The sequence below is a fragment of the Eumetopias jubatus genome, unplaced genomic scaffold (assembly GCF_037043125.1).
Source record: "Eumetopias jubatus isolate StellerSeaLion01/CBP00866 unplaced genomic scaffold, mEumJub1_p1.0 scaffold_4, whole genome shotgun sequence".
NCBI lineage: Eukaryota > Metazoa > Chordata > Mammalia > Carnivora > Otariidae > Eumetopias > Eumetopias jubatus.
The window spans coordinates 112238099-112251128 of record NW_028274810.1 but is presented as its reverse complement, the minus strand read 5'-3'; the positions used below and the strand labels follow the sequence as shown (position 1 = coordinate 112251128).

Below are 13030 nucleotides of genomic sequence, written 5' to 3'. Positions count from 1 at the left end.
TATTACAGGAGGAGCTAAACAGCCAGAGGGGATTGCATTTAATGTTTAGTCTTTGTAGGACAATGTTTTATAAAAACAGACACACCACCGTGGAAGATCTCCCTGCCCTCCACCTCTATCTCTTGCTACTGGGAAACACAAGCTGTAATAGTCAGGATAGAGCATACTAGTTCTGAAAATTCACTGTTGCAAGAATAATCCAAACACATTTTGTTTTTCCAAATACAGAGGGAATTTTAGCTGAGCATGTCGTTCCAACCTTGAGCATAGCTCTGAAATCACAGCTTCTGGAGTGCTTGCTCACCTGCTTCACCCTCATGGAACAGAAAGCCCCTTGAGGTCAGGTATTTGCCCATTACTCCCTCTGCATCTCAGAGCCTGGTGCCATGCCTGGCATGCAGCTGGTTACAAGGTGGACCAATGCGGAGATGCACAGAGGAGTGATGGGCAGAGGGCAGGTGGGAGGGAGGAAAGGGAAAGGGAAGAGAGACAGCTGCCAAGCAGGAGCCAGTTTAAATGGCAGAAAGGCTGTTGGAGGCTGGGGACCTGGATTGCAGAATCAGCTGGTAACGCTAGATAAACGATGATGGGGATGCCATGTCCAAACCCACAGAAAGAGGAGTATGTTGCGTGGGCGCTATCTTACAATGCATTTGGAGAAGTGGTCCAACAGGGCTGGCTGGGCACTGAGCACAGAAGGGGCATCTGTGTAACATCTCAACTAGCACCGTGAGTTCCACGATAGGTACTTAAGGAGTGATAGGAGGGAGGAAAGAAGGGGGCATTGTATAATGGATGACAACCATTCTAGTGAACTAGAGCTCTAAGTGTAAGAGAGTCCAGAAAAACAAGACAAAAGGAAATTAGAAAAGGCAGTCTGCTCAGATAATTGGGGAAGGAGAATGTGACAATGAACCACAGGAATCAAGATGGAAACCAGGAAAATGTGGTTAAAAAAAAAAAATCCTACTCCAAGCAAAGAAGATCCAAGTGGTGATGTCAGAAATGGCAGAATGAAATTCATCTAGGAGAAATAGTGATGTCTCTTTAGGTTCATTATAAAGTAAGTTCTTACCTGGTCACCTTTGTGTCCAATTTCACCATCTGCACCACATTCCCCTTTACTTCCCTTGGGAGAAAAAAGAAAGAAGCTTACTGGAAATTTTGCTAGAACTACATTGCAAAAGCAAAAAAGTTTGCATGCATTCATCCACCTATGTATTCATTTATTCATCCATTTACTCTTTCTTCATCCAACTCTTACCAAGTCTGAGCTGCAGGCCAGGCATGGTGTCCGCAGAGAGAAGCAGGGGAGTCTGGTTGAGGAACTGCTGATGGAATGGCTTAACTGGGTTGTGGGGTGCTGATGGGGGTCAGTGGAAAATGGAACTGGGGAGGCAGGCAGTACCTACTTCACTGAGAGCCCTGGATGTTTACCCCTTAAACCTGGATTGAGCTGCAGACACTAGGAACCATGAGAAGGATGTATGACTGCTCTTGGTTTCAGAAGGGCTCCTTGACTGTAGTACAGGATGGGCTGGAAGGCCCAGGACGAAGAGAGGAGGGGCAATCAGGAGGAAACTGGGATGTTTGGGTGTGGGAGGGAAAGGAGCCGAGTCAGCATAGTGTCTGGTGTGAGGTGGGAAGAGGGAGAAGCTGAGAGAGTGGACGGGACAGCACTGCCCAACAGGCTGAGGAAGAAGACTCCATCCATACATATGTATGCTCCTTGCTCCCTCCCTTACTAGCTGTGTGACCTTGAGTGGGTCACTTAAACTGTGAGTTATAGGATTTCTTGTTTATCTATAAAATAGAGAAAATTATGATTGCCTATCTCATGAAGTGTTGGGAGAATAAAATCGACACAGCACAGAGAACAGAACATAGCAAGAGCTCAATAAACATTAGTTATGATTATTTTTGTAAATTATTTTGTATTTGAACCCTGGCTTTGTCATTACTAACCCTGTCACTGGGCAACCTGCTTCAACTCTGTCTCTTTCTTTTATTTTTTTAATTTTATTTTATTATGTTATGTTAGTCACCACACAATACATCATTAGTTTTTGATGTAGTGATCCACGATTCATTGTTTTCATATAACACCCAGTGCTCCATGCAGTACGTGTCCTCTTTAATACCCTGTCTCCATCTTTTAAAATGAGAATAATAAAAACAGAACCTTTGTCATGGGATTGTTGTGAGCATTGAACGACCTAAAATCTACAAAGTGCATAAGTGAGTAATGAGTTCATTGTTAGCTATCATCCTTCTCATCATTGTAATCACCATCATCATCCTCACCATCATCAACCTCACCATCATCACCATCACCATCATCATCATCACCAGCACCATCACCACCACCACCATTATCACCATCACCATCATCGCCATCATCATCACCATCACCATCATCACCATCACCATCATCATCCTCACCATCATCATCATCACCATCATCATCATCACCACCATCATCCTCACCATCATCATCACCATCACCAGCATCACCATCATCATCCTCACTATCAGCATCCTCACCATCATCATCATCCTCACCATCATCATCCTCACCATCCTCACCATCACCATCATCACCATCAGCATCCTCACCATCAGCATCCTCACCATCATCACCATCATCCTCACCAACATCCTCACCGTCATCACCCTCACCATCATCACCATCATCATCCTCACTATCAGCATCCTCACCATCATCATCATCATCATCATCCTCACTATCATCACCATCATCATCCTCACCATCATTATCACCATCACCATCCTCACCATCACCATCACCATCATCACTACCATCATCATCATCACCATCACCTCTATCAACATGATCACCACCATCACCATCATCATTGCTGTCATTATCGTGGTTAAGACACTCACAATATGAAACCTATCAAAAATATTTTTCACAGACTAACCTTGAAAGTAACATTCAAAGGTTCCAACCTCTCTTAACTGTCACCTATTTTGGCTCTGCATTTACTGTGGCAACAAATGTATTTCAGTAAAACGTTATTAACCAAAAACATGTCAGTTCCTTTAAAAGTATACATTATGCAGTAAAATGAGTCTTTTGCAATAAGTCAATCTTGGCTCTGGCTCCAGGCCTGTCACCTCTTGTTTCTGCATCCTGGAGCAGATCACATCCCCTCTGTGCCCTGGGTTTATTCATCCAGTAAATGTAGGACACAGGGGGGCAGTCAATCTAGGAGAGTCCACCCAGGTGCAGAGCCCCACAATTCACCCCCTGAAACACGGGGTCCAGCCCTCTTCCCGTCCACACGGCCATGCCATGTCAGCAGCTCACTGAGGACTTATAACATTCCCCGGCTGCCTCCCTGAGCCATGCTGGGGGCCAAAGGCCAGTGTGCAGAGGAGAAAAAAAAGGTTCACAAGGGGAAAAGCATTGGTTCCAACATTTTTACATGTAATTAGTTCTACTACTTTTCAGTCTATAAAGCCAGCAAACTGTGTGCAGGCCGTATTATAATCTCAATGAAAAGAAGTGACATAGAATAGCACACTGCTTCTCTGACATTTAGGACAATTGCCTTAAAAGTAAATGGTTTCTTTTCAAATCCCAGTCCTCAGTCTGGGCTTAGGGTGGTTTCAACCTTCAACTCCCAGCAGTGAAAATGTCAGGAGCTCAAGGATCTCCACAGTTGCCCTGTCTCCTTCTCTGCTGCAGCTAAGGATCAAAGCAAACACAGCCACCCCCAACCCTGACTCACTTCCTTCCAGAAGAGAGGACTGACATTTACCAAGCCTCTACTCCTCTGGGCACACTGCCAGGCCTTTCCACATGAGATCCCATTCCGTGTATTTCTTTGTTTATATCCTGAGCTGATGCAAAAAAAAATTTTTTTTTCACATGCCCGGTTATTTAATTTAGCCAGTAAGACTATTCTATGAGGTGGGGGTCTGACCGGAGTGTATAGATAAAAAAATCTGAAGACCAGAGAGGTTAAGTCATTCACCAAGGTCACACAGCTAACAAAAAGCAAGATTTGGAGCCTAATCCAGATCTATCTGTATTCAAACTGCCTCTTCCTGCCCAAGTTACTTTTCTGGCTATTTCCATGGGCATGATGCCTTGTCCCACTGGTTTTATAATGTCAAGAGCATAGCATTTACAGCCTAGAAGTCTGACTGTGAGTGCTCCAGGAAACTTTCTAAAATCACCGGAGATACGGCAATCAAGGAAACAACAACATCCCTGACTACCTGGAGTTTATATTCTAGAGAGATTACTAGTTCATTACTTTACTAGCTCAGTTCTCTTAGATGATGTTTATTCAGAGCCATTGTCAGGGCTTAAATCTCCCCCATAAAAAGAAGGGAAGAGATTCTCTTCCCAAACCTTTTTTCTTAGAGCATTTACTTCAGAAAACTTGTCACTGTCTGTTCTCTGTCTCTTTGAAATATATGTAAATCCTCTTAAAAGCTAAGTAAGTCCTGCCAGATCCAGGACTCAGAAAATTCTTTCTCTAGGACCTGGCATCCGTCCCTTTGAAATATAATCAATCATCAAGGAAGAGAGCTCCCCCAACCCCCCAGTCTCCATGGGGAAAGGGAGCCTAAGGGAAAAGCAGGTTCCTTGCTCCAAGCTCCAGAACTACTTCCTGTCGTAAAGATGAGAGCTCATTTTTCCTTTTTATAAAGCTAATGAACTAACATAGATGATCCCCTAATTCCCAGGTCAACTTAGGATGGACACGTCTGGAGAATGGTGCTATCACGTCCTCTGACTTGAGGACCAGTTACTGTTTATCTTGAGGACTTGTATGCAGCAGGTGTGGCTGCCAGGCTACAGAAGAGAGCGAGATTTCTGTCTGCAACCTCTCAGCGGATGGCCTGTGATGGGTATCACAATCTGGCTTAATGCTAACTCAGTAATATGGCTGTTTCCTTCTCTTCCACCTTCCTGGAGAGGTTTCCCCGGGTTGGGAGAAGATTTTCTTTAGTTTTTAATTATATCTCCTCAATACCCTCATGTGCTAAGCGCACAATGTAACAATTACTTAGAGGCTGTGTTCATACCAGGAGCTGCTCGAAGGATGTTGGTTTCTGTGACTCCACCAAAAAGGCAATTTTCTCAAGGGGTTTACAAACTGTGGAGGGCAGGGCCTAAACCTCAAATTAACGATTCTCTGCTACTAGCAGAGTAAGTCCTGTCCCTGAATTTTTGTGTGCTGTTTCACCGTCTAGAAAGCCATTTGCCAAGGACGTCTGACAAATCCTTGCCTCACCTTCCAATGCAACTAAAATCCTACCTCTTCCAGGTGGCCTTCACAGGTGACCCCTTGCCCCATGGCATTATTTTCCTTAAAGCCATTTACTCTTCTCCTGATCATTTGCTACAACTGCTATTAATTTAGAGAAACAATTATGAGGACCACTTGCGGTTAGATGTACCCAGCTGGTTCCACGCCTGGTGCTCTGTAAATGTTTCCTTGTTCAATCCTCACATCCTCTTTGTGAGATAGACCATATGGCTCTTCTTTTACAGATGAGGGACCCGAGGTTCAGAGAAGGCAAATAAACTGCCCAAGTCTTATAAGTAGTAAGTGAAATGCACTCAGCTACCAAGCAGCAGAGCCAGACGGGGAACCACTCACTGACCTCCAGAGCCCAGCCTGTGTCCGCCCATCTTGATTGCCCCCAGCCCCAGTCTGACTTTTGTACAAACCACCAGCTTGTAGATCTTTCTTCTCCAACACAACATTGGGGCCTAGGAGGCATGGTCCATATCTGACCTCCCTCTACACCTCCTGACCCAGAAGGGAACTTTGAAAGGGATGCTTGGTGAGAATCTTCCAGGATTGAGGCAGCTCTGGGTGAAAGAGACCTATGCTCCTGAAGACAGCATAAACCAAATGGCATGGGGTACCTTCTGGGCAGGAACGGATTTGAGAGCCTCTTCGGGTAATTCGAATAGTAGCAGAGGAGGTCTTATCTCTGGCCCCCAGAATTATCCAGAAGGTCCAAGTGGGGGCTTCTGCTCATCTAGTGTCTCCAGTCCCTGCAGTTCCCATTACCTGGCTGGTGGGCACATGAATGAGAAGAAACCTAAATGCTTTTCATGGAGGAGAGAATAATCAGCATTTCCTACTGGGAGGGGGTTTTACATTGGACTCTGCAGAAAAGCACATTCCCAGGGTCTTCACTCTGATTATCATCTTGTTCCTTCTTCCTCCTCAGCATGGATCGTAATCGTAACAGCAGCCACTATGTCCAGACCCCATCCCCGAAAGTCGGTGTTTCACACAGTTTGAAAGCTCTACAATGAAGCTGTAATCGATCGTGGCATTAACCTCCCCAGACCCAGCCACCAGTCAGAGCAGCTGCAAATCTGCAAGATAAATTTTGGGGAAGCTGATCTCCCAGATGCAGGATCACAATTGCAAACAAACAAGCAAATGAACGCCCTTGGAGAGGCACTGGACCAGTGAACACCTGGGGCCTCTGGCTATGAAAGCACAAGAACAATAATCATAAGTGCTCGGCCACTGGTAGCATTTTCAGTGTACAAATTCATCTTCACGTCCGCAAGTCTAGCTGAGATCTCGTTTGATAAGCGAGGTTCAACAGAGAGAAAATGAAAACAGTCCTCCCGTCTGTTTTCTGGAGAGTGGTGTGGGATGAATGACGAGCATAGAGAGGGACTTGGATTTGAAGGCAAGCCTGTGAGTCCTCAAAGGAGACATTTAACTCCTCCCTGACTCATTTCCCCAACAATAGGTGGTGGACCCAGGAAGCCCGCTGGGAGCTGTCCTTGGTGCTGATGCTGGTCCCACAACTAAGTTTTGACAGCATGCTAAGGGGCTGGGTGGTCCTACAGCTGGGCCAGCAGGGACTCCCCTCTGCTGTATCACCTAGTAGTTTGGGAGTACTGGCTTTTAACCTTGCTAAGCCTTCACTTCCTTGTCTGTAGAGTGGGATAATATCCCTACCTCCTAGGATCATGCTGACTATTGCCAGAGACCATGCTGTAAAACAGGTAACCTGGCCCTTGGCCCTTAGAACACTGGGTATACTGCCCACTGTAACTGCCTGAGGGCTCATTATGTAGGGTGGACCCCAAGTCCTGCCAACTTCTCAAGGTCACCATGGACTCCCCAAGTGGAGACAGCTAGAACCCTGTCTTTCACCCGAGGCACTAGTTTTTGTGCTTTTTCTGGATGGAAGCTTTCTTTGGCTCTCTCTGAATATGCAAAGAACAAACCCTCCCTGGAAGTGAATTATAAAGGAACAAAGGCAGAGCCATTGTTCCAAGACACCAGCACTTTAAGTGGGATTGGGCTGATAAAGAAAACAACCCCTACTTAGTGGAGGGAACTCCTTATCTGTTAATTGATTGGCTTTTGTTTCTCTGAATAAAAGCCATTCCTCAGCAAAGGCAAATCCAGCAGCCCAGAGTTGACAGCAAAGGTTACTTAAAAAGGATCAGCTGAAACTGGCTGCCTGCAGATTCCTCCGGGCAAGGAGCTTAGCCCCAGCTGATAACCCCAGAAAGGGCGGGTAAAGCAGGGTAATAGCGCAGGTGATGCTACACTTTATGGGCATCTCTTAACCTAACACTGACCTGATGGGCGGGGAAAACCTCTTGTTCCAGCTACACTGAGACCTGACATCTATAGTTCCTGAAGCAGGAGCCCTGGGTATGTCAAAACCCTGTAAGACTTCACGGAGTCTATGGGCCACAAACCCTCGATGTCTGCCAGGCAGTCCTGGGAAGTCGGGATGTTTTCCATCCTGATACCCAACAGCTCCAGTGAGTGCTCTATTACACCACAGTATTTCTGTTTGCATCTTAATATACTAGTAAGAGCTCCAACCCCATTTTACAGGGCTGACCGTAGGGTAAGGCAAGTGAGCACTTACCTATGTGTAAACATGTAAAGGATTCTGGACACATCAGTATCCAAAATAAATAATAGTCCAGTGTCGTATTTAAAAAGTAAAAATTAATGCCAAATAATCCAAGATGAACAAAATATAAAAATGTAAATAAATGGGGCTCTGATGGGGCTGGGATTAGGGGGAGTGAGGAAGGTGAGCAGTTCAAGGGGAGGGTTAGGTCCCATCTTTATTTAAAATTGTGACATTTTGTTCCTTGTGGGTCAACTGCACTAATTTTAAAGTTCTTAAAATATTGCATTGAAGTCCTATTTATCTTGGTTACTGAGGTCTTGGGCTCCCCTTACATCTTGTGTCCAGGTCCTCCCCCCAGTCCCGGCCCTGCCGCTGGCTGGGACCCCACGGGCTGAAAGAGCGGTAGAGCTAAGGTTGGCAGAGGGCCTGCAACGTGCCAGGCCTGGTAAGGGCATCTCCTGAGCAGATTTTAAGGCCACAGGCCTGGAAGGAAGGTCACTGCTTTGACATCCCTTAGTTTGTTGGAAGAAAAGGAAGGGCAGAAGTAAGACACTAGACCTTGGGAATGCCAACCCCAGAGGTGTGGCTCCTGAGCTCTCTCTCCTACTGACAATTTTCTGATGCATCTTGTGTCCCCAGGCAAGCCACACTGCTGTGTCCCAGCCAGGCCACAGGGGGAGACACAGTGACACACCTGCCCCTGAATGTTGGGGGAGGGCAGCCTGCATAGCTTGCAGAGGCACAGAGGCCCCAAGGCTATCAGGGACAGCCCCCCCGCCGCCCCCGGGGGTGTTGGGGGGAGGGGTGGGAGGGTGGGGGATGGGGAGGGTCAGCACTCACACAGTCTCTTCTGCTTAGAGCTACCTACTGTCACCACCAGGAACCCAACCACCACAGCCCAGACACCTGTTTCGGCAGCCAGAGCCTCCCCTCCCGTTCTAAGGCTGAGATCACAGTTCCTTCTTCCCAGACCTGTCTCCCTGGCCCTCTGAAAGCACAGAGCTGTCCTGCCCATGGTAGGTGGGTGCCTCATCACTCCTATGAGCAGCATTAATGCTCACCCATGCTGGCTTAGCACTTTCCTAATAACGTTGTTTATTGAACAACTAGCTCCTTTTATGTATTATATTGTTCAACTCTAACAAATCTCTGAATCTTACTTTTATTCCTACCATTCGTGGATGGTGAGACTGAGGCCCAGAGAGGTCAAAGATTTTGCCTTAAGGCCACACAGCTCTGACTCCACTCTGACCCCAAAACTCACATCTTAACCAGTGACTGCTACCTATTCCAATCCCCTAGCTCACTTCATTATTCAACCACTGAGGCATTGGTAGATGAGTTCCCAAGGTCACTGAGATAGTCAAGGTCATGGTCAGCCCTTGAATGCGGGTATCATGATTTTTAAAGCATCCTTCCTCCACACCAGACATCATTCTTCCTCAGATGTAGATTAACCAGTGAGATGAGCAGAGTGGATGCACACGATGTTAATGAGGGCTCACTGACCTGTGGTCCAGCTATTCCTGGAGGCCCTGGGAGGCCCCTGGGCCCAGCATCTCCCTGTAGCAGGAACAGAAGAAAGACAATCAAGAATGAGTGTCTGGAGCTCATACCGAGAGTCATCAGCATGTCATTGCCCTTGCACACCTATTCACCGATTTCCCACTGAACTGTCCCTGTCTCCTCCCCCGCAGCATGTCTGAGCAAAGGGTGTGGGCCGGTGGTGCTGCTGAGTGTGACTGTGCATTCACGGGCACAGCTCATGACTAATGTGGTAGCCAGTCCCCCAGATGACCCCTAGACCTCTGCCTCCTCCCATTTGTACGGAAAGGCAGCACTGGGATCTCTAAGATGATGTATCTCATCTTTGGGTGGCTGGGTGATAGACATTGGGGGAGGGTATGTGCTGTGGTGAGCGCTGTGAATTGTACAAGACTGTTGAATCACAGATCTGTACTTCTGAAACAAATAATGCAATATATGTTAAGAAAAAAAAAGAAGAAGATAGCAGGAGGGGAAGAATGAAGGGGAGTAAGTCAGAGGGGGAGACGAACCATTACAGACGATGGACTCTGAAAAACAAACTGAGGGTTCTAGAGGGGAGGGGGTGGGGGGATGGCTTAGCCTGGTGATGGGTATTAAAGAGGGCACATTCTGCGTGGAGCACTGGGTGTTATGCACAAACAATGAATCATGGAACACTACATCAAAAACTAATGATGTAATGTATGGTGATTAACATAACAGTAAAAAAATTATTAAAAAAAAAAGATGATGTATCTCATCACAGTGATAAAGACAAACTGTCCCGTTTTCTCCTTACCTTTTTCCCTTCTGTGCCTTCTCTCCCTGGCTTTCCTGGGAGACCTCTGTCCCCTTTAAAACCTGGCAGACCAGGGAGGCCCGGGGGGCCAGGAGGGCAGTCATTGCATACGTCCTGAGAAAGAGAGAGAATAAATAATAGTCCCTTGTAAAGCGAAAGGTGGCCCATGAAAGTGATAGAAAAGCAAACAAGTGCATCAGGTTATTATCCAGAGTGTTCATGTCAAACTTTGCATTTTTCTCTTTCTTCATCTGAAATCAGATTTTAGCGCTGATACGTCTGGATCATTACCTCCTTTCTCCCTACTTCTACCCAGGCAGACTGCGTGAAGTATTGCCCACGACAGTGATGTCAAAAGTGCACCACTATCTGTGAGCATTTAAATGCATTAACAGTACAGACTTAAGGCAAACATTCAGGGTTGTTAAAATAACACGTCCACATCCTGTTCCTAAAGCTGGAGATGGAACGAAGCTGGAAGCTGAGCTCTTTGTCTCCTGGGTTTGCCTAAGTGGGTTGCGAACAAAGAAGTAACAGGCACACAGCCTCTGGATTTTCTGGCTGTGACACACACACCCGGTCTGACCACACACGCCTGGCATTATTCTTTGTCCGAAGTAGGTGTTTAATAAATGTTGCCGGTCGGTGAGTTGCCCAGTGAGGCACAGGAGTGCTGTTCCTGGTGTGATTTTTAAAGTCCTTTCAGCCCAGGGAACACGTTTCCTAATTTCCTAATTCCTAATCCTGTGTCATCCTAAAACCTTACAGTCTGGAGTGCAGTGCGGACCCAACAAAACTCACTGGCTTGAGCACACCGCGGCCTGTGTCTTATCCCAGAGTCTGCGGGACTGCCTCTCGGCAATGCTCCCTCCCCTCTCCTTGGGATAAAGGTTAGAAGCAATAGCACAGAGAAGGCACTTAGAATAATACCAGATCATCCCCAGTGCACTTAGCTAGGATCCTCAACTCCCACCTGCACTCACTGACTCCCTCAATGAAAAACTACTTGCGAAGCATCCACTGTTAGGCTCTGTGCCTTTATTTTTTTTAAGATTTTATTTATTTTTATTTATTTGACACGGAGACAGAGATAGTGAGAGAGTGAGAGAGAGAGAAAGAGAGAGAGAGCACAAGCAGGGGGAGCAGCAGAGCAGAGGGAGAGAGAGAAGCAGGCTCTCTACTGAGCAAGAAGCCAGATGCCAGGCTCCATCCCAGGACCCTGGGATCATGACCTGAGCCGAAGGCAGCCGCTTAACCCACTGAGCCCCCCAGGCGCCCTAGGCTCTGTGCCTTTCTGCTCTGAGACCACAATGAGCACTTATCTTGAAGAGTTCCACACTTAAATGGTGTTAATTGGCACAGAACAAATGCATTGACCACGGCCTGGGGAATGCTCCGCTGGAGGCATCTGCACAGACCCTCGGCAGCTATACTTCTTCCTAGGGGAGGTGATGTTGCAGGTGACAGCAATCACCTTGGTCTCTGACTCAGGACAGAAGAGTTTTTCCATCACGAAAGTTGACTCTGAATGACTCGCCTTCTTTTCACCTGCCTCACTCCTATTCAAGCCCTGAAGAGTCTTTAGAAGTCTCGGGGACCAAGAAGCCATCCTATTGCTTCAGACTGGGGACTGCTTCAGACCCTGCTCCCACAACCCCAGGAACACCTGCACTTGCCTCACGGCTGAAGTGGTCCATGTATACTCCATTCCCTCCCCACCAAGCACAAAGAAGGTGTGAGCTCTCCGAAAACAGAGTCGAGTTTTTTATCTTTCCACGTCCAATTCAGAGCGAAGGGCCTTCCAGAGAGCAGGGGTTCAATACATGAATGAACTAGCTGACCCAAGCCACCAACTAAATGCCCTACTGACCACCTGACCTTTCGGTGTCCTGCACCGTCTTCTTTTAGTGGGTGGTTTGAGAAGCTGGGTAAGTATTTTTAGAGGCTGGGGAGTGCCAAATGTCGGGATATACAAAGTGAGGTGAAAGAGATAAACCAAAGGGTACTGGTTTGGGTCTGTTTTTGTTTGGAAGAACAGTCCTTCTCTTAGTCTTTAAAACAAGCTGCATCCATGAAGCAGTGCAACAGTGGGTGTGTGATAGGTGGAATGGGGCTAGTCTGGGGGCAGCAGGAGTTCCGGCCACTGAGATTTTGCTAGCTTTGGAGGACACAGTGGTGATCCGGAAACCATTCTTTATGGTGGGATCCACACTGTATTATGCAGTTATATCTGCATAATACAAAATCTCACCACCTATTTCTTCCCAATTTCTGGAGGGCTAACTCAGCCTGGGTCTGTCTTCATCACAGCGTCTGTGTAGGAATGTTCCTTGAATGGGGCGCCTGGGTGGCTCAGTCAGTGAAGTGTCTGCCTTCGGCTCAAGTCATGATCTCAGGGTCCTGGGATTGAGCCCTGGCTCCCTGCTCAGCTTCTCCCTCTCCCTCTGCCCCTAACCCCAGCCCCCGCTCTTGTGCTCTCTCTCTCTCTCTCTCTTGCTGGCACTGGCTCTATCTTAAATAAGTAAATAAATAAAATCAATAAAAAGACTGTTCCTTGAAGACGAGCTGTAGCAGTGCCCAGACTTACATTGTGGGTGCCGGATTACAGCTCTGACCCAGCCCCAGAGTCCAGGGAACACAGGGAGACCAGCCCCCAATCTGCAGGCCCACCCACGCTCACTCTGGCACCCGTGCTCTTGGGGCCCCCTGTTCCTCCTGACCCTGGACTACCCTGAATGCCTTGAGAGTAGACAGGGTTCTGCTTGTAACCAGATCACACGGAAGCCCCTGTCCCCTGGGATC

General features: G+C 47.2%; 1 protein-coding gene across 2 annotated transcripts in view; it reads right to left on the bottom strand.

The window, feature by feature from the left end:
* Positions 1-13030, bottom strand: part of COL22A1 (collagen type XXII alpha 1 chain) — a 225653-nt gene that overhangs the window by 44494 nt on the left and 168129 nt on the right. For both annotated transcript variants that reach the window (XM_088023088.1, XM_088023089.1), the window contains 3 exons: positions 10229-10342; positions 9412-9465; positions 1076-1129 (listed from right to left, as the gene is read on the bottom strand). In XM_088023088.1, coding sequence (XP_087879214.1) covers positions 1076-1129; positions 9412-9465; positions 10229-10342 — 222 coding nt within the window. The remainder of the gene's footprint in view (positions 1-1075; positions 1130-9411; positions 9466-10228; positions 10343-13030) is intronic.